The sequence below is a fragment of the Thalassophryne amazonica genome, chromosome 8 (genome assembly GCF_902500255.1).
Source record: "Thalassophryne amazonica chromosome 8, fThaAma1.1, whole genome shotgun sequence".
Taxonomy (NCBI): domain Eukaryota; kingdom Metazoa; phylum Chordata; class Actinopteri; order Batrachoidiformes; family Batrachoididae; genus Thalassophryne; species Thalassophryne amazonica.
This window is the reverse complement of record NC_047110.1, coordinates 78,341,551-78,360,130: the sequence shown is the minus strand read 5'-3', so window position 1 is coordinate 78,360,130 and position 18,580 is coordinate 78,341,551. Positions and strand designations below refer to the sequence as shown.

General features: G+C 40.6%; 1 protein-coding gene across 1 annotated transcript in view; it reads left to right on the top strand.

The window, feature by feature from the left end:
• The window catches only part of plekhg7 (pleckstrin homology domain containing, family G (with RhoGef domain) member 7), an 81,857-nt gene that overhangs the window by 54,484 nt on the left and 8,793 nt on the right, over window positions 1–18,580 (top strand). The window contains exons 5-9 of the mRNA XM_034176792.1: window positions 4,907–4,947; window positions 6,907–7,008; window positions 14,463–14,612; window positions 14,849–14,944; window positions 17,099–17,194. Of these exons, the coding sequence (XP_034032683.1) occupies window positions 4,907–4,947; window positions 6,907–7,008; window positions 14,463–14,612; window positions 14,849–14,944; window positions 17,099–17,194 (485 nt within the window). The remainder of the gene's footprint in view (window positions 1–4,906; window positions 4,948–6,906; window positions 7,009–14,462; window positions 14,613–14,848; window positions 14,945–17,098; window positions 17,195–18,580) is intronic.

Genomic DNA, 18,580 nt, shown 5'->3' with positions numbered 1-18,580 from the left:
AAGATAATTATAGTGGGCGATTTTAACATCCACACAGATGCTGAGAATGACAGCCTCAACACTGCATTTAATCTATTATTAGACTCAATTGGCTTTGCTCAAAATGTAAATGAGTCCACCCAACACTTTAATCATATCTTATATCTTGTTCTGACTTATGGTATGGAAATTGAAGACTTAACAGTATTCCCTGAAAACTCCCTTCTGTCTGATCATTTCTTAATAACATTTACATTTACTCTGATGGACTACCCAGCAGTGGGGAATAAGTTTCATTACACTAGAAGTCTTTCAGAAAGCGCTGTAACTAGGTTTAAGGATATGATTCCTTCTTTATGTTCTCTAATGCCATATACCAACACAGGGCAGAGTAGCTACCTAAACTCTGTAAGTGAGATAGAGTATCTCGTCAGTAGTTTTATATCCTCATTGAAGACAACTTTGGATGCTGTAGCTCCTCTGAAAAAGAGCGCCTTAAATCAGAAGTGCCTGACTCCGTGGTATAACTCACAAACTCGCAGCTTAAAGCAGATAACCCGTAAGTTGGAGAGGAAATGGCGTCTCACTAATTTAGAAGATCTTCACTTAACCTGGAAAAAGAGTCTGTTGCTCTATAAAAAAGCCCTCCGAAAAGCTAGGACATCTTACTACTCATCACTAATTGAAGAAAATAAGAACAACCCCAGGTTTCTTTTCAGCACTGTAGCCAGGCTGACAAAGAGTCAGAGCTCTATTGAGCCGAGTATTCCTTTAACTTTAACTAGTAATGACTTCATGACTTTCTTTGCTAATAAAATTTTAACTATTAGAGAAAAAATTACTCATAACCATCCCAAAGACGTATCGTTATCTTTGGCTTCTTTCAGTGATGCCGGTATTTGGTTAGACTCTTTCTCTCCGATTGTTCTGTCTGAGTTATTTTCATTAGTTACTTCCTCCAAACCATCAACATGTCTATTAGACCCCATTCCTACCAGGCTGCTCAAGGAAGCCCTACCATTAATTAATGCTTCGATCTTAAATATGATCAATCTATCTTTATTAGTTGACTATGTACCACAGGCTTTTAATGTGGCAGTAATTAAACCATTACTTAAAAAGCCATCACTTGACCCAGCTATCTTGGCTAATTATAGGCCAATCTCCAACCTTCCTTTTCTCTCAAAAATTCTTGAAAGGGTAGTTGTAAAACAGCTAACTGATCATCTGCAGAGGAATGGTCTATTTGAAGAGTTTCAGTCAGGTTTTAGAATTCATCATAGTACAGAAACAGCATTAGTGAAGGTTACAAATGATCTTATGGCCTCAGACAGTGGACTCATTTCTGTGCTTGTCCTGTTGGACCTCAGTGCTGCTTTTGATACTGTTGACCATAAAATTTTATTACAGAGATTAGAGCATGCCATAGGTATTAAAGGCACTGCTCTGCGGTGGTTTGAATCATATTTATCTAATAGATTACAATTTGTTCATGTAAATGGGGAATCTTCTTCACAGACTAATGTTAATTATGGAGTTCCACAAGGTTCTGTGCTAGGACCAATTTTATTCACTTTATACATGTTTCCCTTAGGCAGTATTATTAGACGGCATTGCTTAAATTTTCATTGTTACGCAGATGATACCCAGCTTTATCTATCCATGAAGCCAGAGGACACACACCAATTAGCTAAACTGCAGGATTGTCTTACAGACATAAAGACATGGATGACCTCTAATTTCCTGCTTTTAAACTCAGATAAAACTGAAAAAGTTATTGTACTTGGCCCCACAAATCTTAGAAACATGGTGTCTAACCAGATCCTTACTCTGGATGGCATTACCCTGACCTCTAGTAATACTGTGAGAAATCTTGGAGTCATTTTTGATCAGGATATGTCATTCAGTGCGCATATTAAAGAAATATGTAGGACTGCTTTTTTGCATTTGCGCAATATCTCTAAAATTAGAAAGGTCTTGTCTCAGAGTGATGCTGAAAAACTAATTTATGCATTTATTTCCTCTAGGCTGGACTACTGTAATTCATTATTATCAGGTTGTCCTAAAAGTTCCCTGAAAAGCCTTCAGTTAATTCAAAATGCTGCAGCTAGAGTACTGACGGGGACTAGAAGGAGAGAGCATATCTCACCCATATTGGCCTCTCTTCATTGGCTTCCTGTTAATTCTAGAATATAATTTAAAATTCTTCTTCTTACTTATAAGGTTTTGAATAATCAGGTCCCATCTTATCTTAGGGACCTCATAGTACCATATCACCCCAATAGAGCGCTTCACTGTCAGACTGCAGGCTTACTTGTAGTTCCTAGGGTTTGTAAGAGTAGAATGGGAGGCAGAGCCTTCGGCTTTCAGGCTCCTCTCCTGTGGAACCAGCTCCCAATTCAGATCAGGGAGACAGACACCCTCTCTACTTTCAAGATTAGGCTTAAAACTTTCCTTTTTGCTAAAGCTTATAGTTAGGGCTGGATCAGGTGACCCTGAACCATCCCTTAGTTATGCTGCTATAGACTTAGACTGCTGGGGGGTTCCCATGATGCACTGAGTGTTTCTTTCTCTTTTTGCTCTGTATGCACCACTCTGCATTTAATCATTAGTGATTGATCTCTGCTCCCCTCCACAGCATGTCTTTTTCCTGGTTCTCTCCCTCAGCCCCAACCAGTCCCAGCAGAAGACTGCCCCTTCCTGAGCCTGGTTCTGCTGGAGGTTTCTTCCTGTTAAAAGGGAGTTTTTCCTTCCCACTGTTGCCAAGTGCTTGCTCACAGGGGGTCGTTTTGACCGTTGGGGTTTTTCTGTAATTATTGTATGGCCTTGCCTTGCAATATAAAGCGCCTTGGGGCAACTGTTTGTTGTGATTTGGCGCTATATAAATAAAATTGATTTGATTTGATTTGATAATTTGGTTTACAATTAAAAGGAAAATCATTCCAGGTCCTACTTCCACATCATATTCTGTTATTTCAACATCATCATTGACAGGTCAAATAAAATTTGAATATAGGATCATTTAAATATCCACTAATTTTGAGATTTGTTGTTCCAGGAGATGCTGAAAAAGTATCATTAGATAAAAACTTAATTCTGTGGCTCCACAGGGCCCTAGACTCTGGCTCCTGGGGAGCTGTACCCCCCCCCCCCCCTTGCAAATTTTTCTTGGATTTCACAATTTTCATTTTACAGCCATACTATTTGGTTACTGTGAAAAACTAAATTGAAGTCACTGTAACAACTTTCTCTGGGTCACATGACTGCTGACCTTGGTTAATTTTGAAATGTCAAACTCAAGGTCATATCTGTTTAACTTAAACAGTCTGGAGCCAATATGGATGAAACGTAGAGGAAGGGTTATGTATTTGTCAAGGATGAAGTGGTTCAGTTTTAGACGGACTTGATCAACTGTCAAGGCCACACAGAACCACATCTTACTGCTGAATCGCAAATCAATCAATCAATCAATCAATTTTTTTTTATATAGCGCCAAATCACAACAAACAGCTGCCCCAAGGCGCTCTATATTGCAAGGCAAGGCCATACAACAATTATGTAAAACCCCAACGGTCAAAACGATCCCCTGTGAGCAAGCACTTGGCTACAGTGGGAAGGAAAAACTCCCTTTTAACAGGAAGAAACCTCCAGCAGAACCAGGCTCAGGGAGGGGCAGTCTTCTGCTGGGACTGGTTGGGGCTGAGGGAGAGAACCAGGAAAAAGACATGCTGTGGAGGGGAGCAGAGATCGATCACTAATGATTAAATGCAGAGTGGTGCATACAGAGCAAAAAGAGAAAGAAACAGTGCATCATGGGAACCCCCCAGCAGTCTACGTCTATAGCAGCATAACTAAGGGATGGTTCAGGGTCACCTGATCCAGCCCTAACTATAAGCTTTAGCAAAAAGGAAAGTTTTAAGCCTAATCTTAAAAGTAGAGAGGGTGTCTGTCTCCCTGATCTGAATTGGGAGCTGGTTCCACAGGAGAGGAGCCTGAAAGCTGAAGGCTCTGCCTCCCATTCTACTCTTACAAACCCTAGGAACTACAAGTAAGCCTGCAGTCTGAGAGCGAAGCGCTCTATTGGGGTGATATGGTACTACGAGGTCCCTAAGATAAGATGGGACCTGATTATTCAAAACCTTATAAGTAAGAAGAAGAATTTTAAATTCTATTCTAGAATTAACAGGAAGCCAATGAAGAGAGGCCAATATGGGTGAGATATGCTCTCTCCTTCTAGTCCCCGTCAGTACTCTAGCTGCAGCATTTTGAATTAACTGAAGGCTTTTTAGGGAACTTTTAGGACAACCTGATAATAATGAATTACAATAGTCCAGCCTAGAGGAAATAAATGCATGAATTAGTTTTTCAGCATCACTCTGAGACAAGACCTTTCTGATTTTAGAGATATTGCGTAAATGCAAAAAAGCAGTCCTACATATTTGTTTAATATGCGCTTTGAATGACATATCCTGATCAAAAATGACTCCAAGATTTCTCACAGTATTACTAGAGGTCAGGGTAATGCCATCCAGAGTAAGGATCTGGTTAGACACCATGTTTCTAAGATTTGTGGGGCCAAGTACAATAACTTCAGTTTTCATTTGCAAAATCATTTGCATGGGTGTTGCACTTCTGTGTACTCATTCTAAATTTCTTTTTAATTTAATTTATTTATCATACCCTTTTTGTAATTTGAACTTGAATTAGTTTTTTTAAACAAATTGTATCATGAAATAAGGTTTTGTGTTTATAGGGTTGTTTGTTGTTTCTGTGACAGTTAACTAGTCTTTCAGCGCTAATCCCAAAGTCTGCCATATTCCAAAGTTTTTATCCAAACACATTGATTTGTTTGTCTCTAATACCATTTGTTATACAGCTGATTTTCTTCTTTTTGCTTTTTTTCCCCTTTCTTAAATATTGTCTACAGATACTAAGAAGCCAAAGTGGCCTTTTTCGCGACGCAATACGGTAGGTGTGTCAATTGTCTCTTTGTAGTTTTTGTGTGGCTGTCACTAGTGTGTCTGATGTTTGTTTTCGTGCACTGTTGTTTGTGGTCATTTGCTTTGGACATTGTTCCATGACCTACTTCTCAAAGCAGATTAATGTGGTTCCTCTTATCCTGTTTGGCCCACACAGTTTTTGTAATTAGTCGACACAGGCACTCCAAAAATGTTTTTTTTTTTTTTTTTTTTTTAGTTTTGGAGCATGTGCATGTTGATGGAGAAAATTATCACAAAAATCATCATCCTTATGAACATGCATTTCCTCACCACGCTTACAGTGCATCCGGAAAATATTCACAGCGCTTCACTTTTTCCACATTTTATGTTAAAGCCTTTTTCCAAAATGAATGAAATAAATTTTTTCCCCTCAAAATTTGACACACAATACCCCATAATAATAATAATAATAATAAAAAAACAACAACTAAGAAATCACATCTATATAGGTATTCACAGCCTTTGTCATGAAGCTCAAAATTGAGCTCAGGTGCATTTTCTTTCCACTAATCATCCTTGAGATGTTTCTACAGCTTAATTGGAGTGCACCTGGGGTAAATACAGTTGATTGGACATGATTTGGAAAGACACACACGTCTGCATATGAGGTCCCACAGTTGACAGTGCATGTCAGAGCACAAACCAAGCATGAAGTCAAAGGAATTGTCTGTAGACCTCTGAGACAGGATTGTCTTGAGGCACAAATCTGGGGAAGGGTACAGAAACATTTCTGCTGCTTTAAATGTCCTAATGAGCACAGTGGCCTCCATCATCTGTAAATGGAAGAAGTTCAGATCCAACAGGACTCTTCTAGAGCTGGCTACCTGTCTAAATTGAGTGATTGGGGGAGAAGGGCCTTAGTCAGGGAGGTGACCAAGAACCCAATGGTCACCCTGTCAGAGCCCCAGATTCCTCTGTGGGGAGAGGAAAACCTTCCAGAAGGACAGCCATCTCTGCAGCAATCCATCAATTAGGCCTGTATGGTAGAGTGGCCAGACAGAAGCTACTCCTTAGTAAAAGGCACATGGCAGCCTGCCTGAAGTTTACTAAAAGGCACCTGAAGACCATGAGAAACAAAATTCTCTGGTCTGATGAGACAGAGATTGAAGTCTTTGGCGTGAATGCGAGGCGTCACGTTTGGAGGATACCAGGTACCATTCCTACAGTGAAGCATGGTGGTAGCAGCATCATCCTGTGGGGATGTTTTTCAGTGGCAGGAACTGGGAGACTACTCAGGATTGAGGGAAAGATGAATGCAGCAATGTACAGAGACATCCTGGATGAAACAACTGCTCCAGAGTGCTCTTGACCTCAGACTGGGGCAACGGTTCATCTTTCAGCAGGACAATGACCCTAAGCACACAGCCAAGATATCAAAGGAGTGGCTTCGGGACAACTCTGTGAATGTCCTTGAGTGGCCCAGCCAGAACCCAAACCTGAATCAGATTGAACATCTCTAGAGAGATCTGAAAATGGCTGTACACCGCCACTCCCCAGCCAACCCGATGGAGCTTGAGAGGTGCTGCAAAGAGGAATGGAAGAACTGCCAAAAATAGGTGTGCCAAGCTTGGGGCATCATATGCAACAAGACTTGAGGCTGTAATTGCTGCCAAAGGTCCATCAACAAAGTTTTGAGCAAAGGGTATTAATACTTATGTACATGTGATTTATTAGTTTTTTTTTTAAATAAATTTGCAAAAAAAAAAAAAATCAAAAATAATTTTTTTTCCTGTTGTTGTTATGGGGTGTTGTGAGTAGAATTTTGAGGGGAAAAATGAATTTACTCCATGTTGGAATAAGGCTGTAACACAACAAAATGTGGAAAAAGTGAAGCGCTGTGAATACTTTCCAGATGCACCGTATCTAAATGGAGGCCTTGCCCAAACTCAGTCCTATGTTAATGTGTGTCTGTTCTCCATCCGTTCAGAGTAAAGGGAAGTTGCAGATAGGTACAGCATCTGATATTGAGAAGTATCTCTCAACGGCTCAGATTGAGGACTGGAGGAACACAGACCTTCAGAAGTACAAGGTGAGAAATAAACTCAACTGTAAAAAGCTCTAAAGCAGTGGTCTCCAAGCTATTCCAGAAAGGGCCGAGAGGGTGCAGGTTTTCTATGCAGCCACTGACTTCAGCAGGTGATTTCACTGATGAACTCATCCCACCTGTTCAAAGGGATGTTAATCAGTGAAATCACCTGCTGAAGTCAGTGGCTGCAAAGAAAACCTGCACCCTCTCGGCCCTTTCTGAAATAGTTTGGAGACCACTGCTCTAAAGGATCCAAACTGTTTGCTATGTCAATGATGGTAGATCAAGCTGCACTGTTAACTGTACTCCTAAACCAAACAAAGTCCAAGTTTGTGTAGCTAATGATTCAGATTTACAATCCAAATACAACTTTGTTTATTCAGTGTCTCAAACATAAGAAGATGGCAGTTAGAGGCAAGGTTTTGAACCAGGTACAAGTTCTTAAAAATAATTTGTGGTCAGTATCCAGTCCGATTCTACATATACAGTGGGGAAAATAAGTATTTGACCCCCTGTCAGTTGTGCAGGTTTTCCCACCTACAAAGAATGGAGAGGTCTGTAATTTTTATCGTAGGTACACTTCAACTGTGAGAGACAGAATCTAAAAAAAAAAAAAAATCCAGAAAAATCACATTGTATGATTTTTAAATAATTAATTTGTATTTTATTACATGAAATAAGTATTTGATCCCCTACCAACCAGCAAGAGTTCTGTCTCACACAGACCTGTTAATTTTTCTTTAAGAAGCCCTCTTATTCTGCACTCTTTACCTGTATTAATTGCACCTGTTTGAACTTGTTACCTGTATAAAAGACACCTGTTCACACACTCAGTCAATCACACTCCAACCTGTCCACCATAGCCAAGACCAAAGAGCTGTCTAAGGACACCAGGGACAAAGCTGTAGACCTGCACAAGGCTGGGATGGACTACAGGACAACAGGCAAGCAGCTTGGTAGAAGACAACAGCTGTTATGATTATTTATTAGAAAGTGGAAGAAACACAAGACTGTCAATCTCCCTCGGTCTGGGATTCCATGCAAGTTCTCACTTTGTGGGGTAAGGATGATTCTGAGAAAGCTCAGAACTACACAGGAGGACCTGGTCAGTGACCTGAAGAGAGCTGGGACCACAGTGACAAAGATTACATTAGTAACACATGATGCTGTCATGGTTTAAAATCCTGCAGGGCAGCAAGGTCCCCCTGCTCAGGCCAGCACATGTCCAGGCCCATTTGAAGTTCACCAGTGACCATCTGGATGATCCAGAGGAGGCATGGGAGCTTTTTGGAATCAACTCCGCTTGCCATGTTTAGAGGATGAGAACAGCCCCAAGAAAACCATCCCAACCATGAAGCATGGGGGTGGAAACATCATAGTCTGGGGGTGCTGCGAGATTTTGGCAAACAACCTCCTTCCCTCAGTAAGAGCATTGAAGATGGGTCATGGCTGGGTCTTCCAGCATGACAATGACCCCAAACACACAGCCAGGGCAACTAAGGAGGGGCTCCGGAAGAAGCATTTCAAGGTCCTGGAGTGACCTGGCCAGTCTCCAGACCTGAACTCAATAGAAAATCTTTGGAGGGAGATGAAACTCCAAACCTGAAAGATTTGGAGAAGATCTGTATGGAGGAGTGGACCAAAATCCCTGTTGCAGTGTGTGAAAACTTGGTCAAGAATTACAGGAATCATCTGACCTATGTAATGGCAGACAAATGTTTCTGTACCAGTTGTTAAGCTCTGTTTTTCTAGGGGATCAAGTACTTATTTCATGCAATAAAATGCAAATTAATTCTTTAAAAATCATACAATGTGATTTTCTGGATTTGTTTTAGATTCTATCTCTCACAGTTGATGTGTACCTATGATAAAAATTACAGACCTCTCCATTCTTTGTAGGTGGGAAAACCTGCAAAACTGGCAGGGGGTCATATACTTATTTTTTCCCACTGTAAACTGAACAATACATCCAGGACATACTGCATCTAGTATATTGAGTGTTCACAGTCTGTAATTTTATGGTTCACTCGCACTTTTGTATTCCTTGTTAGCAAACCAGGGCAGCATCTCCATTAAATACTAGTTTCCATTATGTTGACAAATTGTTGGTATGGTTATGTCCACATACTGTAAATGAGAAACGGCCGTTGTTCGGGTCCAGGTTTTGCAGTTGTGGTTTTGCCTGTCTTACTGTGTGGTTCTGAGACTTGGATAGCAAACTAGTGACCAGATGATGTCTTTGGTTTCTTTGGAGAATCCTTGGAACACAGCTGTAATGACTTTGTCAAATGGTGGATTTTTATTTTATTTTTTAGCACTGTTGCCGTGCGTTACCTGTGCTGCTCCATGGCCTGTCTGGTGGATTTTTATTTTATTTTTTAGCACTGTTGCCGTGCGTTACCTGTGCTGCTCCACGGCCTGTCTGGTGGATTTTTATTTTATTTTATTTTTTAGCACTGTTGCCGTGCGTTACCTGTGCTGCTCCACAGCCTGTCTGGTGGATTTTTATTTTATTTTATTTTTTAGCACTGTTGCCGTGCGTTACCTGTGCTGCTTCATGGCCTGTCTGGTGCCTTAACTAAAGCACTCCTTCTGCTGAATCACCTCTAAATTATTTACACATTATTCACTTTGCGTGTTTTTAGGAATCCGCTAGGTTAGCGTAGCTACTAGCTCTTAGCCGATTTAGCATGGCGGCTTCTCCTGTCTCTCCCGCACTTTTCTGCTCTGAGTGTGAAATGTTTAGTTATTCCTCAGCCTCCTTTAGCAGTAACGGTACTTGTAATAAGTGTAGCTTATTCGTAGCTTTGGAGGCCAGGCTGGGCGAATTGGAGACTCGGCTCCGCACCGTGGAAAATTCTACAGCTAGCCAGGCCCCTGTAGTCGGTGCGGACCAAGGTAGCTTAGCCGCCGTTAGTTCCCCCCTGGCAGATCCCGAGCAGTCGGGAAAGCAGGCTGATTGGGTGACTGTGAGGAGGAAGCGTAGCCCTAAACAGAAGCCCCGTGTACACCGTCAACCCGTTCACATCTCTAACCGTTTTTCCCCACTCGACGATACACCCGCCGAGGATCAAACTCTGGTTATTGGCGACTCTGTTTTGAGAAATGTGAAGTTAGCGACACCAGCAACCATAGTCAATTGTCTTCCGGGGGCCAGAGCAGGCGACATTGAAGGAAATTTGAAACTGCTGGCTAAGGCTAAGTGTAAATTTGGTAAGATTGTAATTAACGTCTGCAGTAATGACACTCGGTTACGCCAATCGGAGGTCACTAAAATTAACATTAAATCGGTGTGTAACTTTGCAAAAACAATGTCGGACTCTGTAGTTTTCTCTGGGCCCCTCCCCAATCGGACCGGGAGTGACATGTTTAGCCGCATGTTCTCCTTGAATTGCTGGCTGTCTGAGTGGTGTCCAAAAAATGAGGTAGGCTTCATAGATAATTGGCAAAGCTTCTGGGGAAAACCTGGTCTTGTTAGGAGAGACGGCATCCATCCCACTTTGGATGGAGCAGCTCTCATTTCTAGAAATCTGGCCAATTTTCTTAAATCCTCCAAACTGTGACTATCCAGGGTTGGGACCAGGAAGCAGAGTTGTAGTCTTACACACCTCTCTGCAGCTTCTCTCCCCCTGCCATCCTCTCATTACCCCATCCCCGTAGAGACGGTGCCTGCTCCCAGACCACCAATAACCAGCAAAAATCTATTTAAGCATAAAAATTCAAAAAGAAAAAATAATATAGCACCTTCAACTGCACCACAGACTAAAACAGTTAAATGTGGTCTATTAAACATTAGGTCTCTCTCTTCTAAGTCCCTGTTGGTAAATGATATAATAATTGATCAACATATTGATTTATTCTGCTTAACAGAAACCTGGTTACAGCAGGATGAATATGTTAGTTTAAATGAGTCAACACCCCCGAGTCACACTAACTGTCAGAATGCTCGTAGCACGGGCCGGGGCGGAGGATTAGCAGCAATCTTCCATTCCAGCTTATTAATTAATCAAAAACCCAGACAGAGCTTTAATTCATTTGAGAGCTTGTCTCTTAGTCTTGTCCATCCAAATTGGAAGTCCCAAAAACCAGTTTTATTTGTTATTATCTATCGTCCACCTGGTCGTTACTGTGAGTTTCTCTGTGAATTTTCAGACCTTTTGTCTGACTTAGTGCTTAGCTCAGATAAGATAATTATAGTGGGCGATTTTAACATCCACACAGATGCTGAGAATGACAGCCTCAACACTGCATTTAATCTATTATTAGACTCTATTGGCTTTGCTCAAAAAGTAAATGAGTCCACCCACCACTTTAATCATATCTTAGATCTTGTTCTGACTTATGGTATGGAAATAGAAGACTTAACAGTATTCCCTGAAAACTCCCTTCTGTCTGATCATTTCTTAATAACATTTACATTTACTCTGATGGACTACCCAGCAGTGGGGAATAAGTTTCATTACACTAGAAGTCTTTCAGAAAGCGCTGTAACTAGGTTTAAGGATATGATTCCTTCTTTATGTTCTCTAATGCCATATACCAATACAGTGCAGAGTAGCTACCTAAACTCTGTAAGGGAGATAGAATATCTCGTCAATAGTTTTACATCCTCATTGAAGACAACTTTGGATGCTGTAGCTCCTCTGAAAAAGAGAGCTTTAAATCAGAAGTGTCTGACTCCGTGGTATAACTCACAAACTCGTAGCTTAAAGCAGATAACCCGTAAGTTGGAGAGGAAATGGCGTCTCACTAATTTAGAAGATCTTCACTTAGCCTGGAAAAAGAGTCTGTTGCTCTATAAAAAAGCCCTCCGTAAAGCTAGGACATCTTTCTACTCATCACTAATTGAAGAAAATAAGAACAACCCCAGGTTTCTTTTCAGCACTGTAGCCAGGCTGACAAAGAGTCAGAGCTCTATTGAGCTGAATATTCCATTAACTTTAACTAGTAATGACTTCATGACTTTCTTTGCTAACAAAATTTTAACTATTAGAGAAAAAATTACTCATAACCATCCCAAAGACGTATCGTTATCTTTGGCTGCTTTCAGTGATGCTGGTATTTGGTTAGACTCTTTCTCTCCGATTGTTCTGAGTTATTTTCATTAGTTACTTCATCCAAACCATCAACATGTTTATTAGACCCCATTCCTACCAGGCTGCTCAAGGAAGCCCTACCATTATTTAATGCTTCGATTTTAAATATGATCAATCTATCTTTGTTAGTTGGCTATGTACCACAGGCTTTTAAGGTGGCAGTAATTAAACCATTACTTAAAAAGCCATCACTTGACCCAGCTATCTTAGCTAATTATAGGCCAATCTCCAACCTTCCTTTTCTCTCAAAAATTCTTGAAAGGGTAGTTGTAAAACAGCTAACTGATCATCTGCAGAGGAATGGTCTATTTGAAGAGTTTCAGTCAGGTTTTAGAATTCATCATAGTACAGAAACAGCATTAGTAAAGGTTACAAATGATCTTCTTATGGCCTCGGACAGTGGACTCATCTCTGTGCTTGTTCTGTTAGACCTCAGTGCTGCTTTTGATACTGTTGACCATAAAATTTTATTACAGAGATTAGAGCATGCCATAGGTATTAAAGGCACTGCGCTGCGGTGGTTTGAATCATATTTGTTTAATAGATTACAATTTGTTCATGTAAATGGGGAATCTTCTTCACAGACTAAAGTTAATTATGGAGTTCCACAAGGTTCTGTGCTAGGACCAATTTTATTCACTTTATACATGCTTCCCTTAGGCAGTATTATTAGACGGTATTGCTTAAATTTTCATTGTTACGCAGATGATACCCAGCTTTATCTATCCATGAAGCCAGAGGACACACACCAATTAGCTAAACTGCAGGATTGTCTTACAGACATAAAGACATGGATGACCTCTAATTTCCTGCTTTTAAACTCAGATAAATCTGAAGTTATTGTACTTGGCCCCACAAATCTTAGAAACATGGTGTCTAACCAGATCCTTACTCTGGATGGCATTACCCTGACCTCTAGTAAAACTGTGAGAAATCTTGGAGTCATTTTTGATCAGGATATGTCATTCAAAGCGCATATTAAACAAATATGTAGGACTGCTTTTTTGCATTTACGCAATATCTCTAAAATCAGAAAGGTCTTGTCTCAGAGTGATGCTGAAAAACTAATTCATGCATTTATTTCCTCTAGGCTGGACTATTGTAATTCATTATTATCTTCATTGGCTTCCTGTTAATTCTAGAATAGAATTTAAAATTCTTCTTCTTACTTATAAGGTTTTGAATAATCAGGTCCCATCTTATCTTAGGGACCTCGTAGTACCATATCACCCCAATAGAGCGCTTCGCTCTCAGACTGCAGGCTTACTTGTAGTTCCTAGGGTTTGTAAGAGTAGAATGGGAGGCAGAGCCTTCAGCTTTCAGGCTCCTCTCCTGTGGAACCAGCTCCCAATTCAGATCAGGGAGACAGACACCCTCTCTACTTTTAAGATTAGGCTTAAAACTTTCCTTTTTGCTAAAGCTTATAGTTAGGGCTGGATCAGGTGACCCTAAACCATCCCTTAGTTATGCTGCTATAGACGTAGACTGCTGGGGGGTTCCTATGATGCACTGTTTCTTTCTCTTTTTGCTCTGTATGCACCACTCTGCATTTAATCACTAGTGATCGAGCTCTGCTCCCCTCCACAGCATGTCTTTTTCCTGGTTCTCTCCCTCAGCCCCAACCAGTCCCAGCAGAAGACTGCCCCTCCCTGAGCCTGGTTCTGCTGGAGGTTTCTTCCTGTTAAAAGGGAGTTTTTCCTTCCCACTGTAGCCAAGTGCTTGCTCACAGGGGGTCGTTTTGACCGTTGGGGTTTTACATAATTGTTGTATGGCCTTGCCTTGCAATATAGAGCGCCTTGGGGCAGCTGTTTGTTGTGATTTGGCGCTATATAAAAAAAAATTGATTGATTGATTGATTGAAATGAATGGTTAATCAGCTGAAGCATGTCACTGGCATCATGAAGGAATATTGACTGTGACATTTTTGCCATTTGGAAGTTTCTCTAGACGTGATCCAGCATACAGGTGTATAAGTGTTGAGGGCTCCAGCAACTGCAGGAGAAACGGACATCAACATTTCACCTGGCTGCAGCAGAGTTGGCTATTTTTTTTTGAGAGGTGGGGATGGACCGTTGTATGTCTGGTTGGTTGCCATCCAGGACCCAGATCTGACATGATTGGATTTGTAGTGAACTGCACCAAGTCAGACCCAATTTGTAAGAATAGCCTCCCCATGAAGATCATGTCAAAGTGTTTCAAGTTTTTCTCAGAAGAAATAAACACAAATGCTTCAACATATTAAGATGGCAGTGGGTTCTGTCTTGTCAGTTTTTATACAAACACATTCTGAGGTGTTTGATGTAAATGACTTTTTCCCCCTTGCCAGTCGAGTGATTTATCTCTCTTTCCTCTTGTGTGCAGGCTTTCTCTCTGACAGAGTTCCTGCAGGACCAGTCTGCCCAGGTGAGCGCCACCTCTGACCTTCATGTCTTCAAGACACAAGAAGCCATCTGGGAGCTCTTCACCAGCGAGTGTGTTTATTTCCTGGACCAGCTCAGAGTTCTCAAAGAGGTGACTCTATGTGGGCTCTATTGCATGTGAATGTGCACGCACACAACCCACAAGTGCATAGACCAACCCAGTGAAACTCGAAACCTGATGCTTTGTGTGCTGTTCGTTTTGTCATTGCATTCCTGCTGTTGAGGACCTTTTTTAAAAGTCTCTGGTGGTTTTCTAGTTAGAAGCTTCATGCTCAGACAATAACTAACCAGAGTCTGTTGTGTTTTTCACTTTTTCTTTGCATTCAGGTGTTTTTGGAAACACTTAGAAATCTGCAGATGAAGAACTGTCTAACTGATGTGGACTCCTGGAGGCTGTTTGCTAACCTGAATGAGCTTTGCCTGGTGAGACTTGTCCAAAAAACTGTTCTCATCTGATGGGTAACCCTCAGCTCACTAATACAAGGGAGTTTAAAATGAGACTACATGTGCTACCAGAAAAGTTGGTAATTTAATGTGAAAGTGTGACTATGAAGACTTGGAGAGGAAGTGGTAGTGGGTTAACAATCTCAACGGGACAGCTGTGGCATGGACACTGGCCTTTGAAACAGCATTGCTAAGTGTTATTGATGTCTGTGGTTCCCTGTTTGACTGTGGTTGGACAAATGAAAGAATCAAGAAACGCCAATGTGATGAAGGCAATCGGATGTTTAAATGGCAGTCATGGGGAACTTGGAAGTATTGAAGCTTACAAAGCCATGTAAAGCTCCAAGCAGTGTCGGCCAACAGGACGATATTGTACTGTACCAGTCAAAAGTTTGGACACACTTTTCCATTAATTGAGTGAAAATGTGTCCAGGTAGTTGTTTTGTGCCACTTCAGGAGAAGTAAAATCAGAGAGATATGGTTGTGTTGCAGCAAGGCATGTGTTTATTACTTAGTTTGTTCAGTTTGATTTCCACTTATTTGATGTATTTTTATTTTTTACAATCGCTTTATGAACACTGTGTGACAATGCAACCGGACAGAAGTACGGCTGACCGCCAATCTCTGCATAATAAGGCAATGATAATTGTGCACCCCCTTTGGTAGTTTGTAGGTGATTATATGTGACGGGAGAATTACTGGTGAAAACGAGATGGCATTTGTGACGTGTTTAACTTTTTATGATGTGATTGCAACCTAAGTGAAAAAATACATAATGAATTTTATCAGAGCATAAAGGAGATTTTTATAATTTCCGAGATGAGCAGCCATATTGGTATTGGGGTTCTCCCATGACATCATCAGGGATTCCCCTCACACTTTCTTACTGCCTACAGATGGAACAGTTGGGACTATATTTTAATACAGTATCGGCTACAAAACCAGCAGTAGACTAGAACTTAATTTCTATCTGTCTGTGCATGTGAGTAGAATGTTGATTTAAACTACAGTGCAACTTTCCTTCACATTGATTGTGATGGGCGTCAGCGTGCTAGTACTGAATAAAACCAGTTCATTCCCTTTATGTCGTTACATTTTGTTTAACTAATGACTATGTTGGTCAATAAAGTAGTCTCTGTGGTAGTGTATGGCTGTGGCTATCATATTAGCTAGCTGTACCATGCTATTTAATTCAAGTAAATTCTGCTGCACCAAAGTATAAACTGTGTGAAAAGTTTCATATAGTTAGACGTCAGCTGTAAGAAAATATTGGATAGTAGAAATGCACACTCTAAATCTAGTTATTTATTGATCATTTTAGTTTTCTGTATCCAGTTCATAAATCAAGTGCAAACTGGTGCGCATCACATGGTTAGCTGCTCCTGTTTAACTCTGATGCATTGTGTGTTCTAATAAAAGTTTCATGCAGGTTTTATCCAAATAATTCATGCAAAACTCATGCCACTGAAACAGCTCACACTTGTAATTTTTAAAGAAAGCCAATAAGTAAGTTCAGTTAAAGTTCTGTTGATGCACAAGTAAACAGTGTGTATCTTCATGTAGGATCTACAGCTGCATGTTCGAGCCTCTTCTGTTTTATGTAGTTTACTGCCAACAACATTTCCACATCTGTTTATTTTGGCTAGATCCCTCCAGATCTTGTTGACTGATCTTGAATAAAGTAGTTTGGGCACAGTGAGAGCGCATACCTTCACCAAGGCTCACCAGTCAGGTTAGTTCTTAACCACAGTGCAGGTGACTGCTGTTTCATCCACATATAAATATATATAAAAAAAAAATTCTGTATCTGTTTGAGAAGAAACTCTGGTTTGAACCAAGGCTTACCTCTCTGCCAAATGTCACAGAAAACACTTTGAGAAATCCTGCTGACAGACAGGCATCACTTCCTTATCAGAAGTAATTAGAGTATCTTGCTAAAGGGTGCATTTTTAGCACTGAGATGTGGGTTTTTTTTGTTTGTTTTTTTTTTCTTTTTTTGGCCTTTCAGGAGGTACCAAGTGTGCTCTGATAATTGCGCCTCCACTTTTCGGTTTGTAAAGTGAACGTGACTGAGCCACGTGAACTTCACATATCTGGTGACAACACTTGATACTGAGTGTTCCCTGTGTGCAGGTGAGCTTTGGTTTCCTGACTAATCTCCTGCCTGTCATTAAGGAGACTTTGGACAAGTCTGACGCTGGACCAATGCTACAGGAGGTGCTGAGCAAGGCATGTAGGACTCACAGAGATGCCCTGCCTGTGTCTGCACTCTGAATTCAACATTCATTCAGTTTCATGTTTTTGTTTTAAAACTCCACTGAGGATAAAATGACTTTAAAATAACTGTACATTAATTGATGTTAGTTAATTCAGTAATAACCATGAACACTTGAGTTAACGAAGGTGTTAATCATTTATTATGTTTGTTAGTTAATGCAGTAATGAACTTTGGCTAAGCTAAGGGTTAACCAACGTGTTTAGTAATCATTTATTCAGGTGTTCATGTTTGTTAATGTGTGAAGTATGAATTTATTAATGCGCTTCATATTAGTTAATGCATTATTAAGTAGCAACACAAATGTCACAGTGACACTACTGGAAAGAAAAAAATAAATTGAACTTTGGTTCTGTTGAGTAGTTGGTGGTGCTGCTGCTGAAGGGTTATAACTGCACTACTATGATAAATCAATGTGACAGTGCCACTGAATTAAAAAAAAACACACACACTCTGTTCCAGACAGTATCAAGATTTTGGCCCGCCTTTCATTTTCAGCCTGCCATTGGTCAGCCGATATAGGGCATCAACATTCATGCAAAGTAAAACTAACCTTCAGGGAACGCCCAGTAAATGATGATGACAGTAAGCATTAACTAACAGTAAATGAACAGCGAACTGTTTAGTATACAAATAATGAATGTTTGAGTGCAACGGTAAGAATATTTCATGAGGTGAAAGATGGAACGTTCCATTCGAGGCACAAATGGAAAAAAACATAATTATTTGTTTTATATAATGCCTGAAATGGATCCTTGTCATTTGATATTTATTAATAACAAGAGAAAATGGATTTACACCCTTGCCGGTGCTATGGTGTCTACCCAGGCTTTGTAGTGAGACCAAGATGCCCCATGTCACCCTGGTGTCATCTGATGGAGCCTGCTGTGGGCCCACGCAAGTCCAAAGCTGCAGCGTGGCCAACTCGGCCTGCACAAATCTGCCTTTGTCAAACACTGCTTCCTCAGGACCCCTCTGACTTGCTCTCAAGCCCCCTTAGCGCATCTATCCTTCCCGGCCTTTACCCAGCAAGTCTGGGCACTGTGTCTGATTGCTGTTTGTTTGTAAGATAAGCGCCGTTGCCGCTACTGTGAGCGCTCAGTGGTCGGGTGTGCAATGGTACAAAATGTATGGAACCAAATTTGCATGGTAAATGGCACACAATGGCAAATGGGATGAATGATCAATATCACGTGACACACAAACCACCAATCGAATGACAAGGATCTATTTAGGTGTTAAATAGTAATCATTCATTAATGGAATTCAAATGAGTTCATATGTTAATAAGTATTAAGGTCTTCATATAATAATATAATATATAATACATTAATAAGCAT